Here is a 22331-nt window from a genome sequence, read left to right as displayed (position 1 = left end):
CCACAGGTTTTAGTTGGGCTCAAGAACATTAAGTACCCTCTACATCTTCAGTGAACACTTTATGGAAATGGAAGGGCATGTGTGAAACTGTTACCACACGTCCAGTTCTTTTAATAACAAATTATGTGGACCAAAACAAAAAGGAAACAAAACACTATATTACATAAATATTCTAAAAGCACTGATTGAAGTTTACATACATCCTTGCTTCTGTTTGTCTAACGCATTTTATTTTTTTTTCCATTCTATTGAATGGCATCCACCTTTTACAGCTGATTCAAAAAATAACTTCCCCTCCTGGTGACACCTGGCTAGAGGAGATATAATCACTGCTGGCTTAAGGCAACATGTAAAACATTCTACAGTAAAGAATAACCTGTACAAGCACCAGAGGCATCACATTCCACAATGACCAGCAATCCTTATATTCATACTTCCATACGTTTATTTATAAAGTAATTTAATTTTACAGAGGAAAAAATAACAATATAGAAGAAAATGTTAACTTAGTCATAGTCTCCTAAATGGTGTGCTTCAGTTTTGAATCAATTTATAACAAACAAAATCACAATCATCAGTACAGTAGATGTTACAGGTAGTTACAGATTCTACTTAATACAATTGAAGAGCTGACTAATGCAAACTTTCTTCAAAAGAACATAAAGGAAGTTGTATAAAATCTGTAATGATTTTAACTCTTTAGCTGTACATACTTTCTACTTAATGAGCACCAATGTGCCACTTACACACAGAGGAAAACAATTGAGTTCTTGACCCTTAACAAACAGGAGGAAGACATAACCCTTCATGCCTGAGCTACACCACAAAGCACTGGCTCTGGTTTTCTGTGAGGCATGCAGTGCTGCCCTGAAAAGTGTCATCGTTTGGAAGCAATACCCAAGTCTGGGTCCTGGAACATGAACACCAATCGAGCATTCTGCCTGAATTAACAACCCCACACCCTATTTCGGGGGGGGTCTTTTTGCTTTTTAATGGCAAAAGTGCCTTGCAAACCCAGCTAAACTGCTCCTCAGGGATGAAGTTAAACTTCCACATAGTGCAGTGCCATGCAGACACAGTAAAGTTCTGTTGCAAGTATTGGCGTGAGAAGTATTTGCTGAGAGCTCTTACTCATGCAGTTTTCCATACATTTTCTGCACAACAAAATTATGTACCCAACCAGTAAGATACAAATTTTATCCCCACAGTTTAGTAATTTTGATCAAACATGCTTAAAAAATTTTGCAAAGTTCTTCTCACCACTGGAAATGTGTCATAGAGAACTGTGTTTGCAGGATGTTTTTTCTTAAAAAGCTATGAGTGCCTTATTTTAAAATGATTAATGCTCCATGAGCTGTAATCATTTTCTTAAAGGCACAGAACTGTAACCCATACTGGAAACAAGAAGCTAGTTCTTCTGATCAACAATATAAATGCTTAGAAATTACAAAATATTCTGTTTTCAGTAAAATCCATAGAGACCTTTCCAAATTTAAACATTCTGTACTCTGTGAAATGTTAACAATTACTTAAAAGGAAGCATTTCTTTTCCTGGAAGAATTGAAGGAGGACTCGAGGACACTTTTGACTTCCCAAAAGCAGCCAGAGCTGAGAACAATTTAAAGATGAGGGTTTCTGTAAAGCTGAATCTGTACAAAAAGTTAAGTCTTGCTAAACCTAACATTTTCAATGGAAATACAAACCCCAAGTATTTTGTTTTATTGTACTGCTACCAATCTAGAATAGTTCCTCTGGTACAATCTTGAATATGGCCAATGTCATTGTTGTTTAATGTTGACTTCCTTTTAAGTTCACAAGCTACATGAAAAAGTGAAATGCACACACAGCACAAAACCTACTGCATCTATCAGTGCTTACGTATGGGATTAAGAACAGTGCAAATACTAGCATTTAGCCTACTTCCATTCTTGACTACACTATTGCTATATATGCATATGAACAAAAACCTATTATGGAAGAGTTTCTAAGTCTAATTTACTGTAAAAGCACCTTCAGTTAGTTTGTATAAATTTACCATATCTTAAATCATTTTGGTTGTTTCAAAAGCTGAAATATTATAATAACAAAAACAATTTGAAATTATGAAGTTGTGTATAAGCACCAGATTATTTAACATTTACAGTGCAAGACTTAAAATAGGTTTATTTACAGAAATCAGTATCAACAAGAGAGACTATTCTACTAATTCCCAATAACTGTGAGCTTCCTAACACATTTAGAATATAACCTCCTAACTTCAAACATGAAGGCACCTGGCTTTACCTCTGGAAAAGAAACCTGTTGCTCAGAATTTGTAACAAAACCCCAAGTATCTGAGGATTAAGCAGCCCACTGACCCCACAACTGGGCAGCCAGTTACCCCCGGAGCAGCAGTGCTGTCCTGCACCACAGCATATTGGAGTTTGGATTCTTAATGTAGACTCTTTGCTCTTCACACCATAATGGCATGAGTGCAAAAGCAAATGACCACATTAAGTAAAGGTTGGAAGAACTGCGTTCTTATCTGAAATTGCAATCTGAGAGCAAGTATGTTAGAAGTAGCCAGACCCGAAGCCTGCCTGGTTTTAAAAGGAACTGTTACATCTGTAACTGCCTCAGGTAGGTGAAAGAAAATCACTTAAGTATTGTTCTCAAATCACCAAATTAGTTCAGGAACGTTGAAGCACAGCACAGAAGCCTGGAACAGTGATTAGGCCCAAAATTTCATTAGAAACCATTTATGCATGTTTGGTCTAAAGAATTTACATTGTGTTAAAAAATAATACTCTGATTGTGCAATAAATAAAGCTATTTCCCCCTCTCCTTCCCAGAACCACTGTTGCCAGACTTCAAACTATGCAAGACACAGTTACTTTCAAAAGCTGGATGATTGATGTACATCAAGGAGCTGAAGTCAGCAGCACTTCAGTCACTTAACTAACTGGGCAGGCCACTCTTCAGTCCAAGGTCAAAGTACAGAAGCATTTTGAGAAGACATGCTAAAAACCTCATGCTAAAGCAGGGAGTTGATGCAGTACTAAAAACTGCACACTACTACCAGACTCCTAGCACTACACAGCTGTAGGGTTTTTTGCTAAATATTTGCTTACTCTGCTGGTTGATTCCAAGAACACCGACTGACCGTTCATTATCTGAATAACCCCTGACATGGCAGCATTCTCAAACTGACAGTGTTTGTTTTTCAAGTATCTCAACACCAGCTCTCGAGTCGGACAAGCAGTTCCTATTTCCCCGTGTCTAGCTCCTGTAAAGTAAAAACTCACAGAACTGAAGCCCATATCTCACTTGCTATTTCTTCACTGTTTTATGGAAGATAATGTAAACAGTACTTCTAAACTTAGAAATACAATTATAAAGGGATGGTGAAATAAGAACATAAACAACAGTAAACAAAATGTTCACGGCGCAGGGCATGTTGGAGGCCACCAAGTGGATCACATGCCACCACATTTACATAGTTTTAGGATAAACCTTACTAAGAAAGCAGAAAGCAATGCTACTACAGGAAACTGTACCCTTATACAAAGAAGTAAGTTATTGCATATTTATCACATTTATTTGCAACTCACATTAAGGCTAGGTTTACTAAAATGAATGACACATGTATAAGCTTCACTATGGGTTGCTTAATGAAGCAACCAATGTCTCTTATACTAAACCAACCTTTCACTAAGAAGAAAAAATTACACAGTAAACAGAGGGCAGCCAGCATCTCCTATTCACAGGACATGCTTCCATTGTTCTAAAGACTTCCTCTTGCCTGGGACAGGACTTCCCAAACAGATGACAGATGCTCCAAGTTCACTGTTTCATCAACATCCCCATTATTTCACAGAGCACTATCTATAACTAATTTATCTGAAAAGTCAACTTATTTATAAAAAGATTTCCACAGCCCGTTATTTAATTATGCCTTAGGAGAATCCTATTAGCTCCACAGGCAGTAGCAGCCTCAGGATATGATACAAACTTCTGCCTCACCATGAGTAAAGGCACTTTTGCTGGGAAATCAACTAAAATAGCACAAAGAAGTAACTAAAGATTAGTTTTCACCTGAAGCTGAATAACGTAACCTCCTCCAGCATTATCCTACCCTCTCAATTACTCTTCTTTGTCATTGTATGGCCTTTGGATACGTTAAAGAAAAAACAAAAACAAAACAAAACAAGACAAAACAAAAAAAAAAAAAAAAAAAAGAAAAAAAAAAGTGAGTCAAAGCTAGATTGAGCTATTTCACAATTTGGTCTTGAAAAACAAGGCCCTCAGAACCCTTGTCCTCCAGAAGGAGGAAATGCTGTAGTCCATTTCTCCTGTTGACTGATACAGAAGTTGAACACTCCCATGGCCAAAATTATTACAGCATTAGAGTTCCAAATCACCTGATGCCAGGCAGGTGAATAAACCAGGAGAAAGTTCTAAAGCTATTTCTGAAGAAAACACTAGGTAGGGTACATGAAGTAGGGTGGTTGAAGGAAGACCAGGATTTTGGTTTTGGATGACATATATGAGTTGCATAAAAACTCAGTGCATGTAGATACACTACAAGGGTGTAGTTCATTCAACCTATCAAATTATCGACTACCTCTATTCTAGAGAAAAATTCATTTTTAAATCTGGGACATGCTTGCTATCACAAGCTGCTGTGACAAATTATTTCAGTGCATTTCTCTCCACTGCAACAGAGATGCTCAAAACCCACTGACCTGCAGGTGATGTAACAGCTCATCACCCCAGCTCTTACAGGTTTTTTTGTTCCTCCCCTCCATCCCCACCCCATCTTTCATGTTTTGCTAAGAAAGCACTGTAGCTGAAAATGACTGAGGCTAGATCATTTAAATGCTAACTGCAAGTGCAATTCAATACTACCGGATATATACACAGCAGATACACTACACAAGAGATCTGAGGACAACAGCACAGGATACAATACTGAACACCCTTGGAATAGTTATTGGAAGCCTGATTAAGCTGTTCAGTGTCACACAATGCCTCTATTACCCATGCACCTGCCTTCCTCCTCAGCAAGATCTACAGAGGCTTATTTACATTCAGTATAAATTCTACACAAGTTACCTCTCACAGACAAATTTAAGCTTCTCTTTTTTCACAAGCAGCTGCTTTGTAACTTCTTATGCAGCTGTGGGCAGTGCACAAGAGCTAAGTTAGACACTTTGAAGGGCTGAGTTTTACCCAGTTTGAGTGTCATGATCGAAGACCAGGGAAGAGTAAGTACAAAAAGTCAACATGCTATAGATGTGACTCAAGTACCAGTGATTGCCAGCCAACGAAAACTATCAGTGTGAAGGAGGGACGGTAATTGGGACAAACAATCAGTACAGAGAAAGGATGACAGGCTGAGACTAGGTTTGAAATGTGCAACTTGGTTTCAAAATCACTAGGACAGAGTTGTCCTCTGAGAATTAGTTTCATTGCCACTGCATAATATTGCAATGTTCTACAAAATAATGACAAACAAGTCCAATAATTTACATCAGAACAGTTAAAAGGTTAGCAAGCTGGTATACTCCAACAGTTAAAAAAAAGTCAATGACATTCTACAAAACACACAGCAAGTTACAATAAAAAAAAATTTTAAACCACAAAAAAAAAAAAAAAAACACAAGTAAAAAGAATGCCCTCTAATGCACAGCTAGGAACAAGTGAACTGAACATTGGAAAGGTACTTTTGTGGACAAAGGCTAGACTGCATTTAAAGTGCAACACTTGACTATGCCACTCCCATACTGCAAAGAGAACAAACCCTTCCAAACCAGCAGTCAGTCCCTGCATTGCATTTAGAAACAAACAAACAACAACAACCAAAAAAAAAAAAAAAAAAAACAAAAAAAAACACCAAACAAAAAAAAAACTCCTGAGAAAGAGTAAGGCTGGATAAGAAACCCCCTCAATTCCAACAGGCAATTCTCAATAAGTTTGCTGTCAGAGGTCAAAACTTTTCATTATGGCATCATGGTCAAACTTGAAACTCAAGAAAGCTCTTGATGAGAAAACAAATTTGTAATGGCCATTGCATGCCACAGAATGTCCATCTACATGTTCTGGCAGCGCGTCTTCGCTGGAGCAACACATCTCGTATGCTGCTTCTGCTTAAAAAGAAAAAAAAGTATGAAACAAATTTTGAATGAGCAGTTGCCAATAAAAGTATCTATAACAACACAAAGCCATACCTCAAAAATATATTAAATTAATATTTATAACAAAACCTGTGTGTTTGTTCATAAGCAGAAGAAGGTAACTCAAACCAGCCACATTTACAAGCTGTCTAGAGGCTAGAATAAATCTTGAAATTCACTACAATCTGGAAACACTTTCAATAGCCACATACATATACATATATTTTACACATATATTACTGTTTCATTTCTCAATAGCCATTTCGTAACAAGGAGAAAAAAAATGGCACTGTTTCCTGAGCAGTAAGTAAAAGCTGTGTGCACTGTGCTGCAGCTTATTACTAGCAGGACAGAAAGCTTTAAAACACACTCAATTACCAGCAATGTGTTGACTCAGATGCTATTTTCCTAAACTAGCTTTTAGTTACTTTTTCATTCAGCCACCTGGTCTATCAGTCAGTCTTAACAATTAAAGAGAAGAATTGCAAGACCAACATGAAACAGTATCTTTTTCATTTAAAAACAAACAAAACCTCAGAGTACCTTGGAAAAACATGGCTTTATAAGATTTGGAAGGCTGGCATGAGGAAAAGCCCTCAACCATCATTAATCAGGTGCCTTCAGCCTGTAGCACAGGACAGTGGATGAAAATTCTGACTGCACTTGCCTGTTTCAAAGTTATCTTGAAGTCTTCTTGGATTAAGCCTTTTTTCACATTTCTGGTGAAGAGAATGACCATACATTACACATTTTGATAAAGAAATGGCATTATATTTAAGTATCATCTAACAGGCGTGCTGGTTTGCTTTGACACACCTCACATCTGAATTATTTTACCTCTAACTCAGCATTAATTCTGTCACATTACTTGATGTAGCAAACATGCTTTAAATCCACAAGTCTTTCAGAATCATGCAACCTTTTAACAGTCACTAAAACATTTCTAAAATAAAGACTTTTGGGGGACAATTCTGAATATTTTCTAACTGTTTTAAGACATAAGGGTCTTGCATATGATGGTATGTAATAAACATTGTGCATGCATAAACCCACTCTTCAATGAGCTTGTCCCAAAAGATGCAAGAGGAATGTATTTGCAAACATGCTGCTACTGCCAATTAAATTAAGCTTTAAAGACACAAACTCAAAACTCTCCAGGGAGGAATTTTTTAGCCCCAGGTATTGCTCTGTAAGTACACAGGTACAAAAAAATATTGCTTTTTGCACTCTCTGCAAATTAGGAGTTTCCCGGCCTTTAAATTACATCAGAAAATTATCACTGGACACAAAATATTTAAACTTCAGAAGACTGACCATCATAAAAACACAAGTGAAACAGAAAAAGAGAAATATTTAGAAAAGCTTGTGAAAAGCCAGCAAAGTAACTGTGGAGCATTAACAGTTATCTCCATGATCTTACAGATTACCATTACAGTTTCCTCCTATCCATCTAAATTTCTGGGCAGTCAATTCACTCTTCTACACTCAGACTCAAACATAACTAATCATTTCTTGCTGCAGTGAGGATTTTAGGACAAGTTTATGGTTTCTGTATGTTTACACAAATAAGAGAAAGAAGGCAATAACCACAAGCCAGAATGGGAAGAATCTAGTTTAAAGCCTGTAAACAAGAAAAACTCAAGCCTAGACAAGCCAGCTGAGCTGCATGCAGAACTGGGGGCTCCCTGCTGCACAAGAGTCAACCAAGTATACTGAAGAGCCATAAAAAACAGGGAATCAAAAGCACACTCTACTATAAGAGAGAGTACAGCCCAGTAAGTCAAATCCCCCTGAGAACTGGACAAACACAATTAGTAACTGCAAGGGAAAGTAAAACACAAACAGTGTGATACTGAAATTTACTAATGGCTGTAACCAGCTCTACTGTATGATCGAAAAACTATATGAGATTCTGGCATCCAAGCCAAGTCTGTGTCTCAACATTTTTTGCTGGAGAGAAGGGAAATAATAAGTATTTACATCACCACTTTCTAAGTGTTGCATAACAAAACCATATGCTTACAGTAAGACCATCACACATGAATAAATAAGATGTGTACTACACTGAGTTATTACTAGACACCACAGAAGGCTTTCACATGACAGGAACCTGGAAAGCTGCAGGATCGTGTACTGAAACAGCTGACAAATTTTCGACAGCTAAAATTACTTCTAAAATGCAAAATTTGAAATTGAGTACGCTTGCTTATAGGTGTATATGCATACAAGGTAAGAAAGGTTATACATCTACAAGCTTGGATCAAATACTCTAACCAAACATAGTCTTGATAGATAGGCACTCTACTTTGTTTCAGCAGGACACTGTCCTGGACATTTGTTAAGCATTACTAGAACCTATTACTGACAGAGACACTGCATGTTTCTTACCAAGGTATGGTTTTGCTTAACTGGTTGACTGTGCAGTCCATTTGTTCGCTTCTTTTGGCTGGAAGTGTCTTGATTTTGCTTTCTGCCATTGCTCCTCAGGCTCTGACTCTGCTGCTAAGTCCAAAACAAGTAGAGGGAAGAGTTTAAATGGCAGAATTGGACATCATTGCATTGACATTTCCTACTTAGTAACTAAAACTTCCCTCCAAGTAACTTCAAAACATGTAAACAGGTTTTGTTTCTTTTTTTTCAGAAAAACTGAAGCCCACTGTAACTAACCAAGCATACACTCAAGCTACAGGGCCATCAACTGTTACTCATTCTCTCTTGCATTGAATATGACAGAATTATTACACAATTAATTCAGTTCAGTGAATATCCATGCACTGATGCAGATATACTAGAGATACCAGCAAAACGGCAAGTACTAATTACTATCTGTACATGAAACAACACAATTGCTACCTGATCCCACCACTTATAGTGTGAGATAAACCAAAAAATTCCCAAGAATTCCCCGCTCCCATGTTTCTATTTTTACATTCTCTGGAGATGAAATTCACTGGTTTTGTCCTAGAGAGGAAACCCGTATGAACAAAGACATCTGTTTTAAATAGTCCAGATGCATATGATTGCCTAACAAGCAACCTACCTTTACTTTCGAACCTTCAGACACCTCAGGATGATTATATGGCTTCTGTGGCTGCTTTGGCTTCACCAAGTGCTCTCCTGAAAAGCCATCTGTAAACACCTGTTGACTACAGCGAAGTTTGGATCTAGTACAGGAAAACAAAGACAGTTTACAACACAACTTCAAATCTACTGAGAGCAGAAGACAAATATGAAAAAAGTTTCTGCTTTCTGAGAACAATCTGGAAGACAATCTAAAGTAACCTAGTATGGAAACTCTAATAATGCCCACAGCCATTTGCATTCTCCACAGACAAGAGGCCAAGCCCACATTAACATTTGTCCTGTTCTCAGCATTGGTGTTGCCCTGGCTCAAATTACTGAAGACCTCTCATAGGGAGTACAGGTTTCAATATTTGCTCTACCACTTTTCACTCAGCTGAATCTAAAGCCAGCAGGACATGTTCCCCTACTGATTCCCACAGGTTTTATCTAGCACTTCTTAGACTACTTTACAGTCCTGCTTTGGAGAGTCCTACTTTTCCTGAGCAGAAGTGCCAAAAATATTGAACTTGAAGCACTGGAAGTTATCTACTTGCTTGAGCTTCTGGGGTTTTTTTTTTTATTTCCATAAACAAGACCGAAGAAATAATCTCAGTTCTGACACCTGTGTATCAACACATTAATTAACTTCTCACCTTACTTACAAGTCTATGATATACGTCTATGTTAATTTTTCTGTTATTTATCTGTTACTGGAACACAAATCCTTGGAGAAAGAGAAAAGGACAAGCAGTATTGTATATAATAGTCATTGTATAATAGTGTTATATTTGTACGACCAGTGTTTTGTAAGAAAGAATATAGAGATGTTAAACTGACCTGGTTCTTACCTAGCTTTTTCCAAGTTGGGCTTAGAGGGTGTGCTCCCTGCAGATGAAAAACCATTGTCACTGTCTGAGGAATCTCCATTCCTTCGGGAAATCCATTCCCTCAATGGCCTGTGAGCAAGGAGTAGTACAACAAGATCTACTTACCAAAACAAATCTAAAGAATTTAAAGTTGTCTGAAAGACCCTGGCCTAGCATTTGCCTCATCTCAAACATACCTGATGAAGGGAATTGCCATAAAAAATTTGTTAGGTGCCAAACCCAGCTTGGACTTTGGGGTCATGTCATTTCTGTGGCATGGTAATTTGTCGATGGAAAACCACTCAATATTCTAGAAAAACAAGAAATAAAATCAAAATACCCTCTATTGTAGCTGAAGCAGAATTTTACAAATGTGAATCAGCCACAATTATTTCCCCTAATTAAAAAATTACCATGGAAGACTTAAATTAACGGGCCATAACAGCGTTTTTCACAAAAGGTTAATTAACTCTTCCAACTGCCACTACAGTAGCAGATGGTACAGCACAAAAATGCATGACATCGTACCTAAAATATGAAAGGTATTAATCAGCAACTAAATTCTGAATAAGAGTTTCATAAACAAACCAACCAAACCACTGCACACAGAATGCCATACATAAATGTACAGGCTTTGAATAATTTTCAAAAACTTTTTACTTTAAGTGTGATCAGTACTGGACCACCAATACCCATTCAAAAGTAGGAAGGGTGTTTAGTTTGACAGTAAGCTTCAAGTTTCATTATAAAAAGAAAAAAAATGGCGATAGGATAGGATTTCTGTTATTGTTTATGTGTTATAGTTTTAATAGTTAAAACTGTATATTTAGCAGAATGGGGAACTGTCGCTATGGGACACGAAAGAACACAGGTGATCTCAGGAGCACACCGCTGCTCTCAAGGGGAAGAGCAAAAAGGGGAAGTTTATTTCCTGACTTAAACATTTATAGTTTTCCAAAAGTGACAGTGGATTGGAGGGTGACAGTGCCACCTCTCCAATGACACTGGACAAACCAACAGTCTATCAAATAAATGTGTTATTTACAGAAAGTGTGTGAGAAAGTTCTCTACAAGAATGTCCACATCAGAAGGCTTAGAAAATCTTAAAAAATCAGGGCGACATCGAACAAACTGAACAAGTCTTCCATATAGTTCTATATGGAGTAAAATACCAGCCTGCCTGGTGGCATTAGATCAGATGAAGACAAAGCTTCAAAACTGTCGTAGCAAGAACTCTTCAACATTCCCACACATATGGTTCTACAAAGTACCATATTTACTGCATATTTTTAAAAACCCTGAAATTTCATCTTATGTCATATTTTTAAAAACCAGGTCTCTAATGTAAGAAATTAAGTCCTGTCCAATCAAATATCTTCTTTATTTAGAAAGCAAGATGCCATGTTTAGTGACACAATCTGCATGGAAACATAGCTGTTTTGAACTGAACTGAACTGCCACAAAGGAAAAAAATATTCAAACTTCAAAGATTACAGATACCACTGACAAAGGTTCCAAGCTGCTACCTGAGCCTTTGTCTTTTGCTTTCACAATACCTTTTAAAAGCCTAATGGTACACAATACATTCAAAATAGTTCCCTTTTCTGTCCCCTTCCCAACTTCCTCCTTAAAATATACTATCTTTTAAATCTGAAAATATTAGACATGAAAGAAAGAAAACAATCCTTAGTTTGTTCTTTTGATATGTAGGCTTTTGTAAGTGCCCAACTAATAATTACAACTTGAGAATATATAGCTACATTTGCATCTGTAACTAGGAATAATATGAAATTATTAATATATACACCACCTATGAGAAGAGGAGAACTGTATTTTAGCAGCATGCTTGTCTTTTCATGATGAATGGAGATGTCAGACAGATGGTCAAGTATCAGACTTGCAGGTAAGCTGCAAGAAGTCAACACAGAACCCTACAGTGCAGAGATGCCACAGGTACCTAGCATTTAAGGTGTTCATTGTGCTTAGTGGGTTTATTATTTTACACACTTCTGGCTTTAAAAAGCAACTTCTGCAATATTCCTATAGATTCAGACAAGGTAGTACATACCCGAATTTCCCTTCTAGTTTTGGGGTTGAATTTCGTGTTCTTGGGAACTCCAGGAATGATGTACAGCCGTGCTAAGTGATCATTGATTCGCAGCTCAATGTAGTCCTCTTTGCAGATATAATCTTTTATGTCAAACCCAGTTTCTTCAAACACCTGAGAAGTATTTAGATGAAATTAGTGTGTGAGTGTGTGTGTATTCAGAGTTATCCTTTCACTATCTATTACCACAAGTAAGGTGGACTATGAATGGAATGACTATTTTTCAGATATATCCATGAAAGGTGCTGGGAAAAACACATAGGAGGTTTGCTCAGAAACAAAAAAAATTATCTACATGCTTTAAATTTCTCTGAAACTGCAAACCTGTTATGCAAGTTGAAACAATTTCTATTACACCTTCACATAGCAATTTATTAATATGGATGGGGTTAGTCCTCATCAACTTCTGAGGTACTACTGAACTCTGCAGGCACTGCCAAGTGAAGACCTCTTCAATTAGATTTTACACAGATGAATCTTATGGTTTCAGTGAAAGAAGCTAGAAGATTTATTTCAGATATAAAATAAATTGTCAGTCTATCCACAATGATAATCTAACCAATCGGAATAAAGATGGTAACAATAGTACTGTTCACTAGTGAAATTTAAATAGATTTTTCAAATTAACACCGTTGAATGATTTTTTTTTCCCAATGCAACTGTGCCCCCTTTAATGCAATTGCTGGCATAACTTCAAGTAAAGAGGAAGATACACTTCATGCATCTCCTTCTTGAAGTAGCTATCTAGTTTATCCTTGATAGGTCTACTTAAAACAAGCAAACCAAAAAAATTCCAAAACCCTGTGATTTCTTAGATACTGATTCAGTCCAATTGAAGAACACTAAATTTATCATACTACCTTCCCTCATCTTCATTTTCTCCCTCAAAAACTCCAGATGTATTATGTTGAATGAACAGTGAATTTGTACCAGTAATATTCTTTTACAGGCCATTTTGAATATGCAGCTTCACTACATATCTAAGTCTCCAGGAGCAATAAAAACAGATTATTTTATTTTTCAGATTTTACTTGCAATATATATTGATTCTTGTTCCTGAAAATAACTGAAAAATAGCATAATTGAAAAATAGAAAAGTAAAGTTCTTCACAATTTTTTACATGAAATTCTACCACCTCCAACTCAGCTCTTTAACCTCTTTACACAGACCAGTGTACATAAGCTAAATTCCCATTTCTTTACATTTTTACAGTTATGGTGACCCTTGAAATTAATACACCAAAAGTCATAAATTACATAAGATCTCCCAAGCACCACAAGTAATACTTAAATGTAAATTCACAGTTCAGCAGAGAACTTTAAAAATAGTACTCGCTTCATTTAGCACATTAGTGCAAAAGAATGTGAAACAAACTTTTTTTTTGTTTTATTTTAATATATAACCTCAACCTTGCTTACCATTTTGGAACTCAGAAAGGCACCAGAAGATGACTGTAAGAAGAAACTATTTATTCACATGATTTCAGTAACAGGATTACCTAAGTAAAGTGCCTTTTCACCCAAAACACACACTCTGATTTCAGCAAAATTTCACTTCTTTATCTTAAAGGAGTTTATATAACTTACCTCTCTAGCAGCACAGTCATGAGGTGCCTCTTCTTTATTTACTTTCCCTTTTGGAAATCCCCAACCAGATTTTGCTAAATAGCCCTGAACCAAAAGAACCTACAAAATACAAGGGAATGCAACTGTCAAACATGCAGGTGTTCTAACCAATTTCATTAAATGTCTTCCCTCCAACATCCCCTTGTTCTCCAAAAGAATATGTTAGCCTCAAGGAAGGAAACCATTAGGTTTTCTGTGTTCTAGCAAGAATGGTGAAATATTTTACAGAATCATGTAACTCAGAATAAAAAAACAAAATCTCTGAAGGAAAGTATGCAGCAGTGTGTTTACTGATTCACATATTATATTTCTGTACACAGCCACCAATATCAAATAACTGTCAGATCTCTGCGAATTTGACAGTGAATGTAAATTTCTTCAGAAGAAAAATGTAAACAACAAAGAATTACTTCTTGCCAGCATACTCCATCCCTCCCTCTAGACAGTCCTTCACAACTATTTCCATACTTACATTTTCAAGTGTCTCATCAAGGATAATTGCACCATAGGTTGGAACACCCATTTTGTATTCTTTCCACTCATCTAAAACCTTTTGTACATCTTCACCTTGAGGCAGTAAAAAGGGGCAGTGATTGAAGAGTATAGCAGCATTTTAAGGAAGACAAACTTAAGCAGCCAGTTCCAAAGTACATACCAAATACAAAAGATATTCACTCCAAATTTAGAGTAAACACTCCCTCCCCTAAGTCCTTTCAAGGTAAGATTCTCTTGGAAGTAAAAAAATATTACAAATAATCCACTACCAAACACTGAAAGTCAGAGTGCATCAAGTAATTCAGCAATTCCTATACAAAGCAATCTAAATAAATGGAAAAAAAAAAACCAAAAAACAAAAACCCCAAACCAACCAACCACGGCTGATTGTTTGAAGGAAGGTAATTTTGAAAAAAAGCAACCCCATAACAGTTATTTTGAAAATGTATTATTTGCAAACACATTTTCTTAATTTTGAAGTGAGCAAGACAAAAAAAAAATTCCGTTTCTAGGGCTTGAAATAAATGGGAATACATTTTTGCCACAATAATTTGCTAAGATTATGGCACAGAATCCTATCTTCAGTACTTATTATGCAAAAAAAAAAATTTATGATATATAGTTACAGAAATCTAAATTCTAATACACATTCTCAAAACTCACCACGCAGAGAAAATACAACCTCTATAACTCTAAAATTTTGAGAGAAAATCTGCAAGTCCTTAATCAAAGTATTAATATTATAAATTACACATATTATACTACCAATAAAAAATACTTCACAGCAAAATACTTAAATATACAGTGCAGCAGAACTAATATTTGTGGCAAATATGGGCTAGAAAGGGAAATATTAATAACATATATTACACTGCATTTCTTCTGCACTGCCTACAATTACTAGGAGAATTTTGTTGGTCTGAAAATACATTTATAATTAAAAACTTATATAAAATAACAGCAAAACATCAACCAACAGGATATGACCATATATTTACAGTTTACTGTTAAAAGTTGTAGTATTTCAAAGTAAATATATATTAGGAAACTAACAGATAAGCATGTTGCATAGTGAAAGCAACATGGATAATATTATATGGATAATATTATCATATGGATAATATTATCCTCAAAGCTAGAAGCAATATTTCAATCTTAGATCAAGAACATATGGGATAAGGCTAAAACTAAAATGCTTGCTGGATGAAAGCCACAAAGTTTTCTCTAGTAAGAACTAGATAGTACACATTCCAGCAGCCCTTGCAAGCAACAACAAAAAAAAAACAGAGGCCAACCATTTGAACTCAGCAAAAATGCAGTTTCTACTCTACAGAAACTTCCAACAAATACATACCACTGCCCATGGCAGAACACATACCACCTTCAACTACTTTAATATTTATGTCACTAGTTACTTGAAAATTAATAAACTGTGAATTTCAGTTTGAAGAGCACCAACAACTCACCCTTGAAACCAAACTAGCATGCAAAGTGCAACCATGAGAAAAAATCCTCAAACATCAGAAATGGACCATTTTCCATAGTTCTTTAGCAGTCCAAGAAACATCTCTTTTGTGGGTGCCACAAAATTATGGAAGCAGTGAACTCAGTAACATCACATACCTAGCAATACTAACTTTTAATCATTAACACATGAACTGACATTATCATACTATGAATTATAGTTAACAATATTTAGTTTGCACTTTACCACCAGACAGAAAACAATCAGAGTAATAAAAAGGATATCAGCTTTAGCAAAGTCTCTTATCCCACACTGAGGTAATCCTGGTGTGTTTTGCATGTAGAAATCCAAATAAAACCAATGGGCAAGTTCAATCTGAAAACACACTCTGATTGCATTGTCTCTCTCTTCACTTGGAATGTGCAAAATAAATCGGCTGCCAGGAAAGAAAAAGAGTAAGATTAGCCAAATCTACTGACTTAAATACAGCTAACAATAAAACATTGCAACAGTACAATTCTTGATCCATTAGCACATACCAACAGACCTCCAGATCCTCCTCATGTTCCAAAAGGACAGTAAAAAGTTTTCGCAAAGTTAAATACAGCTTTTAAAGTTAAGAAGGAAAATGGATTATTATGATCTTTCAGAAATATCAATTACAATACACTAAGTAAATTTACTGTTGTGAAAACAGGGAGTGTGAAGACAACCTATTTAAATGGCTGTGTTGCAAAAATGAAAGCATTTTTACAAGTCCATTAAAGAACATCTGCAAACTCTGATATGATATTTCAGTGCTATTTTTTTCAGGACACGACTTGAACATGGATATATATTTTCACTTAAAACCACAGTAAACTAATAATTTACATAGATTTTAAAATTCAGTATGATCCTACAAATTTCCTCAGTCTGAAACAGAACACGGACAATCGGGTTTAGCCCAGATACTGGCACACAGACAGAGTCACTGAGATAAAAGTTTAAGCAGCACTGTGTGATAGCTCTTTATAGTTAAGCAGAAGAAGCTTTATTTATTTATGTATTTGTATCAAAAGCAGAACTTCCTTTTTAGAGATTTAAGGTCATACACCCCACTGAATTTAAATCATTTGATGGAGATCTTGGACATTCATCAACTAGCTAAATTTGAAAAGTGCATAATATCACTGCTCAAAGCAGAAATACTGTATCTTTACTTAAAATCTGACAAGTATGAATTGTCACAGGATCTCAGAATTGCTTGCCTCTCTAAGGCAGTCTGGCCAAGGACAGAGGCAGAAGGTCACTGCTGCAGGCACACACCTGACACTCCCCAGGCTTCCAGGCACATTCACAGGTCCCCCAAGTAGTAGCATAGGTCTCCTTTTCCATCCCATAGCCCTGCCCAGATCCCAGACCCTCACACCCCTCACATGGATCCCTGCCGCACCAGATGGTCCAGTTTGAAGTTTGCTAGTGAGAACACGTGCACAACAGACCTGGGGAAGGCACCTGTCCCCCTCCCACCCAGCACAGGGCGGTGACTCACAGTCCTGCTGCAGCTGCCTGTGCCCTGCCCCTCACTGCCCTCACTCACACCACTTCCCCCACAGAAGCTGGCTTCCAGGACACTCATCATTGCCACCCCAGACACTGGAAGCTGCGACCCCCTCCTGGGAGTGGATGGCACTGAGATCTGCTCCCTCACTCCAGCAGCTGACACCTTGCCCAATCTCACACACAGCTCCCATCAGCAGCTGTCACTTCATCCTTGGAGCACACATATACAGGGACGGGGTAGAGAGTGGAATTATCCAGACAAAAATAAATATTTACTAATATGTAAGATAGGACAGTCTGTGACACTTGGGCAGAAGGGTCAGAGAGAGAAGTGTACTAATTTGCCCAGTTTTACAGCCAGGCTCTTTTATACCCCTTTCTGCCTATCCTTCCTTCATCCCTCCCTGCTTCTCTTCTTCTGTTGCACTCCTCTCAACCCAGAGTGTGGGATCCCCCCAGGTCTAAAGCCCAATCAGACACAAAGGCCAGGCTGATATTCCTGAGAGCAATGCCTGTGGTTTCTTGGCAGTTGGTCAATTACTGCAATTAACAGGTTTGTTTCTTGTCATTGTGTCTACTTCTGATTTCTTAGGTCTGTGTCTAAATATTTTTTCATTCTGATTCCTCCACTTTTTTTCTGTTTTCCAGGAGTAGGTACATACTCAGATAAACTTGCTGGAATGAACATTCCTATACCCCCTCATCAAGAAGCAGCCAGGTTTGGTTTTCACTATCACCTTCCTTATCATTCCTCTGTTTGGTTTGTAGCCTTGTATGCTTTATTTATGGATTTCTCATCTTCTTATAATTCTTCTGCTGGGTTTGCAGCCTTGCATGCCTTATTTATCTAGTATGTTTTTATTTCACATCCTCCTATCCAATTTTCACACGGAAAAAGGGCCTTGGTCAGATACCCTTAAAGACCTTGGCAGGCCTGAGAGGGAGTCCGTGTGAACCTTGTGAATTTCAACACAGCCAGGTGCAAGGCACTGTCCCTGGGTTGGGACAATCCCAAGCACAATGTAAACACAGTCAGATCAGAGAATGGATGGAGAGCAGCTCTGGGGAGGAGATTTGGGGTGTTGGTGGATGAGAATCTTGACATGAGCTGACACTGTGAGCTCCCAGCCCATTCTTTTGATGGAACACAGTGTGCACAGCTGACTGAGGGAGGTGATTCTCATAGTTTATTCTGTTCTGGTGAGACTTCACCTGAAGTGTTGTGTCCAGCTGTTGGAACCCCAATATAAGAGGAGGGGGACCTGCTGGAGCAAGTCTTCTCTGAGGCCTTCCAGGACCTCAGGGAGTCTACAAGAGAGCTGGAGAGGGGCTTTTTACTATATCACAGTGACAGGACAAGGAGGAATGGCTTTAAAGAGAAAACGGGAAGGTTTAGATAATAGGAAAAAAATTCTTCACTGCGAGGGTCGTGAGGCACTGGCACACACTGCCCAGAGAAGTTGTGGATGGCCTGTCCCTGGAAGTGTTCCGTAGCAACCTGGTCTAGAAAGTGTCCCTTCTTTTGGCAGAGGGGCTGGGATGAGATTATCTTCAAGGTCCCTTCAACCCAAAGCACTCTATGATTCTCCCTTGCATAAATAACCTTATTCACATCAACATTTTACCACTTCCCAATTTTCAGTTGGAACTACCACACCCAATTTCTTTTGAAGGCTCTATTCTGACTGCTGAAAAGATACCTTATCTATAAAGCTTCTATAACTAAAAGATAAAAACTTAAAAGCCTGCATTACATCTAGTTGATGATATTTTCTTGCCCCAGCACTGCAGGTGAACATAAATCTAAAGATAAAATATGCAGCAGTATCAAGGAGGAGTAAGAATATGCCAGGGATTAGGCTTAGAGAACAACAGCAAAGCCAAGTACAATGATACTTATTAATCAAAAAGTTAACTTTTAAGTTACTTGGAGTGACTGAAGTGCTAAAACAGGCACCTCTAGGTTGTTCAAGGTGCAGCTGCCAGGTGCTGGCAGTGATGGGCTAAAGCTGGACACACTGGGACACAGCTGGAGGCAGCAGCTGAGATAGTGGTGCCTGTGGGGAAGTGTATTATAAGGACAAAAATGCCCTACGGACAGAGGAAGTAAAAAAACCAGCATGAAACAGCAGTGCAAACACCAAAGTTGGAGAAGATAAAGGAAGAGGAGTTGTCCATCCTACAGCCTGTGAAGTATCACGCACTGGAGCAGATAGATATGTCCTGAAGGAGCCTTAGCCCGTGGGAGTGATCCCACACTGGAGTAGACGCAAAGCATAAGAGGGAAGGAGCCCCAGAGAGGATGTGTCACAGACTGACCACAACTCCCATCCCCTGAGCTGCTCCCAGGGGAGGAGGTAGAGGAGAATAGGGAATGAAAGGACGAGCCAAGTTTCCCTGGGAAAAACAAGGATGAAGAAAAAGCTCTTTTTCAAAGTTTTTTTTTTCTTTTTTTGGTGTGTGTGGCTGGGTGAGCATCTGGCCACTTGAGCAAGGTGAACTAACCACGGTCTGGAAGTCAAAAGATGGGGTAAAAGTACTTGTTTACAAGACAAAGGAAGTTTCAAGAAGCTGCTAAGCCCACATTATGTTTCTGCACATCCACTTTACTCAGTTAAGCAACTCCATAGCACAAGACAGCATGACAAAAACTGACATGGATACCTGTAACCTGTTATTTAACAATACCCAGCAACTGAGTAGGAAAAATCACCTGCCACTTTCAACCAAAATTCCCACTAATATCACATATAGATTGAAGAATGCAGGAAACTACAGCTATTTTTATAACACATTTATAACATCAACAGAATTACAATACAAAATGCCATTTTTAAGATAGAACATGACAGTATCTCAAAGAAACATAGTAAGACACTGGGACTGATCCTGTTGCAATGTAAGATCCAAATACCCATGTGGACTTCTATCAGTCACCCCGTGGAAGTGACACTAACAGGCTGTATCAGTTTTGTAAACACTGCAATTCCTCTCTGGATTTTCTGAAGAAGTCTTAAATCTTGTGTCATATGTGAACAGGGATCTGAAAGGCAAGTTCCTCTCTCTGCAGGGAGCCCAAAGGAGACACAATGGAAACACAAACATGCTTCAGAGACCAGATTTAGGGAATTGAAATTTTACATGCCTATCACAAACTCTGACTCTTGCATTAGACAAGTGCAAAACAATACTGAGCGGGACAGTTCTACCTTCCTGTGATATTCTCACTTCTAAACATTTTCACTCATTTGAAAACTGTAATTTGAAAACTGTAAAGGGTATCTTTCCTCTTCACTAACCTTCACTCTTTTACATAAATACTTCTTATCATAAGGAGTCCCTTGGAGGTGGTAAAATAGAAGGATTATTTCATGCCAAATATCACATGCAGTTTGTGTCATCACATTCTGGGGATGACAGACAAATTACAAAGTTTGAAGGGCTACACCACAGATGATCAGAAGTTGAGACCTTAGGCGGTAAAACGCAACTTGGTCCTTTTAGAGAACACAGAATCCACGCTTTATGAAAATTAAAACGCATAGCTCCTGGAACGAGATAAGCATTTTACTCCGAAGAACGGACAAGCAGGAGAGGGCAGCTTCACACCGAAGGGTGTCCCTGTGGCTCTTCCCTTTCCGCCCGCTGGCACGTTCCCTTCCAGCAGAGGTAACTCACCAGAAGGGACTCCCTGCCACCCCTTCCAAATGAAACCAGACCTCGGAGCACCGAGTACCACATCAGTGCTCGGTTACACGTCACGCCAGCCCCACGCTCCCAGCTCTTCTTTCACCTGCGCAAACACCGCCGACGCAGTTCTATCTTTTCCGGCCCAAACCCCGCAAGAAATCCCCACAAACAATGTTCTTCCACTTCCCCCGTGCGCTCGGCCCCCTGCCCGCCGCCGGAGCTGCCCCACACCGGGTCCAGAGGGTGCCGCGGGCAGCCTTCCCGCCCTTCCAGGACGGATTCCATGGGGAGGGCGGAGCCTCGGGCACGGGGGGAACCGGCCGAGCCTCGTCTTTCCGCTTCCCGGCCGCCGCTTCCCGGCCAAAGCCGCCCCTCGGCCCGGGTGGCCCCGCACCTCCTCAGCGTCTCGAGCATCTCGGGCCCCGCGCACCGGGCGCGGGCCGGGTCAGGCGCCCTTCCCGCCCTCCGGTAGCAGCGGCACCGCAGCCCCGGGGCCGCCCCCGCCCCACGGCCGTACCTGCATAGGTCGTCCAGGACGCTGCTGGGGATCTCGGCCCGTTTGGTCTCCATGGGGAAGCGCGGCTCATCCCGACGCGGCGGAGGCCGGGGCGCAGGGAAGCGGCGGAGGCGGGGCCGCGCTGCGGGGGGGCGGCGGAGCGGCGGCTCCCGGGGCCAATCGGCGCCCGCCGCTGGAGAAGCGGCGGCCAATGGGGCGGGGCGTAGGGTGGGACCGGTGTGCTCAGGTGATCGCGGGCGGCCAATGGGCGGCGCGGGGCAGGGTTGCCGAGAGCTCGCTGATCGCGCGGCGCGGCGGGTCACGGAAGGGGACAGCGGGACGGGACGGGACAGCGGGACCCGGACCCGGACCCAGACCCGGACACAGACACAGTGAGACACAGCTGGTGTGCTGTCTCCAGTTCTGGCTTCTCAGCACAGAGAGCCACAGGAGAGGGTCCAGGAGAGGCCATGAAGATGAGGATAGTGTGGGGCATCTCTGCCTTGTGAGGAAGGGCAGCGGGAGCTGGGTCTGTTTAGGCTGGAGGAGACAGAGGGGATCTCATCAATGCATGTAAATACCTCCCAGGCGGGTGCCAGGAGGGTGGTGCCCAGCGACAGGACGAGGAGCAATGGCCATAAACCAAAACACAGGAAGCTCCACCGCAATATGAAGAACTTTGTCGCGTTTGAGGGGTGGCAGAGCTCTGGAACCGCTGCCTGGGGAGGGCTGCCTCTGGAGACATTCAAACCCACCCGGACGCGTTCCTGTGTCACCTGCTCCAGGTGACCGTGCCTTGGTGGCGGGGCTCAGGAAGGGATGA

General features: G+C 39.7%; 1 protein-coding gene across 2 annotated transcripts; it reads right to left on the bottom strand.

Annotated features, from left to right (window-relative positions):
- Nucleotides 1-422: 422 nt before the first annotated feature.
- Nucleotides 423-21652, bottom strand: DCP2 (decapping mRNA 2). 2 transcript variants are annotated; one of them, XM_059873748.1, is made up of 11 exons: nucleotides 21530-21652; nucleotides 16062-16213; nucleotides 14290-14417; nucleotides 13779-13877; nucleotides 12153-12305; nucleotides 10282-10394; nucleotides 10067-10174; nucleotides 9196-9319; nucleotides 8544-8657; nucleotides 6823-6874; nucleotides 423-6125 (listed from the first exon to the last, which is right to left on the bottom strand). In XM_059873748.1, the coding sequence occupies exons 1-11, from the start codon at nucleotides 21580-21582 to the stop codon at nucleotides 5962-5964; spliced, it is 1260 nt and encodes a 419-aa protein (XP_059729731.1). In that variant the 5' UTR covers nucleotides 21583-21652; the 3' UTR covers nucleotides 423-5961. The 2 variants fall into 2 exon arrangements, with proteins under 2 accessions (XP_059729731.1, XP_059729732.1); XM_059873749.1 differs by having other exon boundaries at nucleotides 8544-8654.
- Nucleotides 21653-22331: the final 679 nt, after the last annotated feature.

This window comes from Haemorhous mexicanus, chromosome Z (genome assembly GCF_027477595.1).
Source record: "Haemorhous mexicanus isolate bHaeMex1 chromosome Z, bHaeMex1.pri, whole genome shotgun sequence".
In the NCBI taxonomy this organism is placed as follows: Eukaryota; Metazoa; Chordata; class Aves; order Passeriformes; family Fringillidae; genus Haemorhous; species Haemorhous mexicanus.
This window is presented reverse-complemented; position numbering and strand designations above follow the sequence as displayed.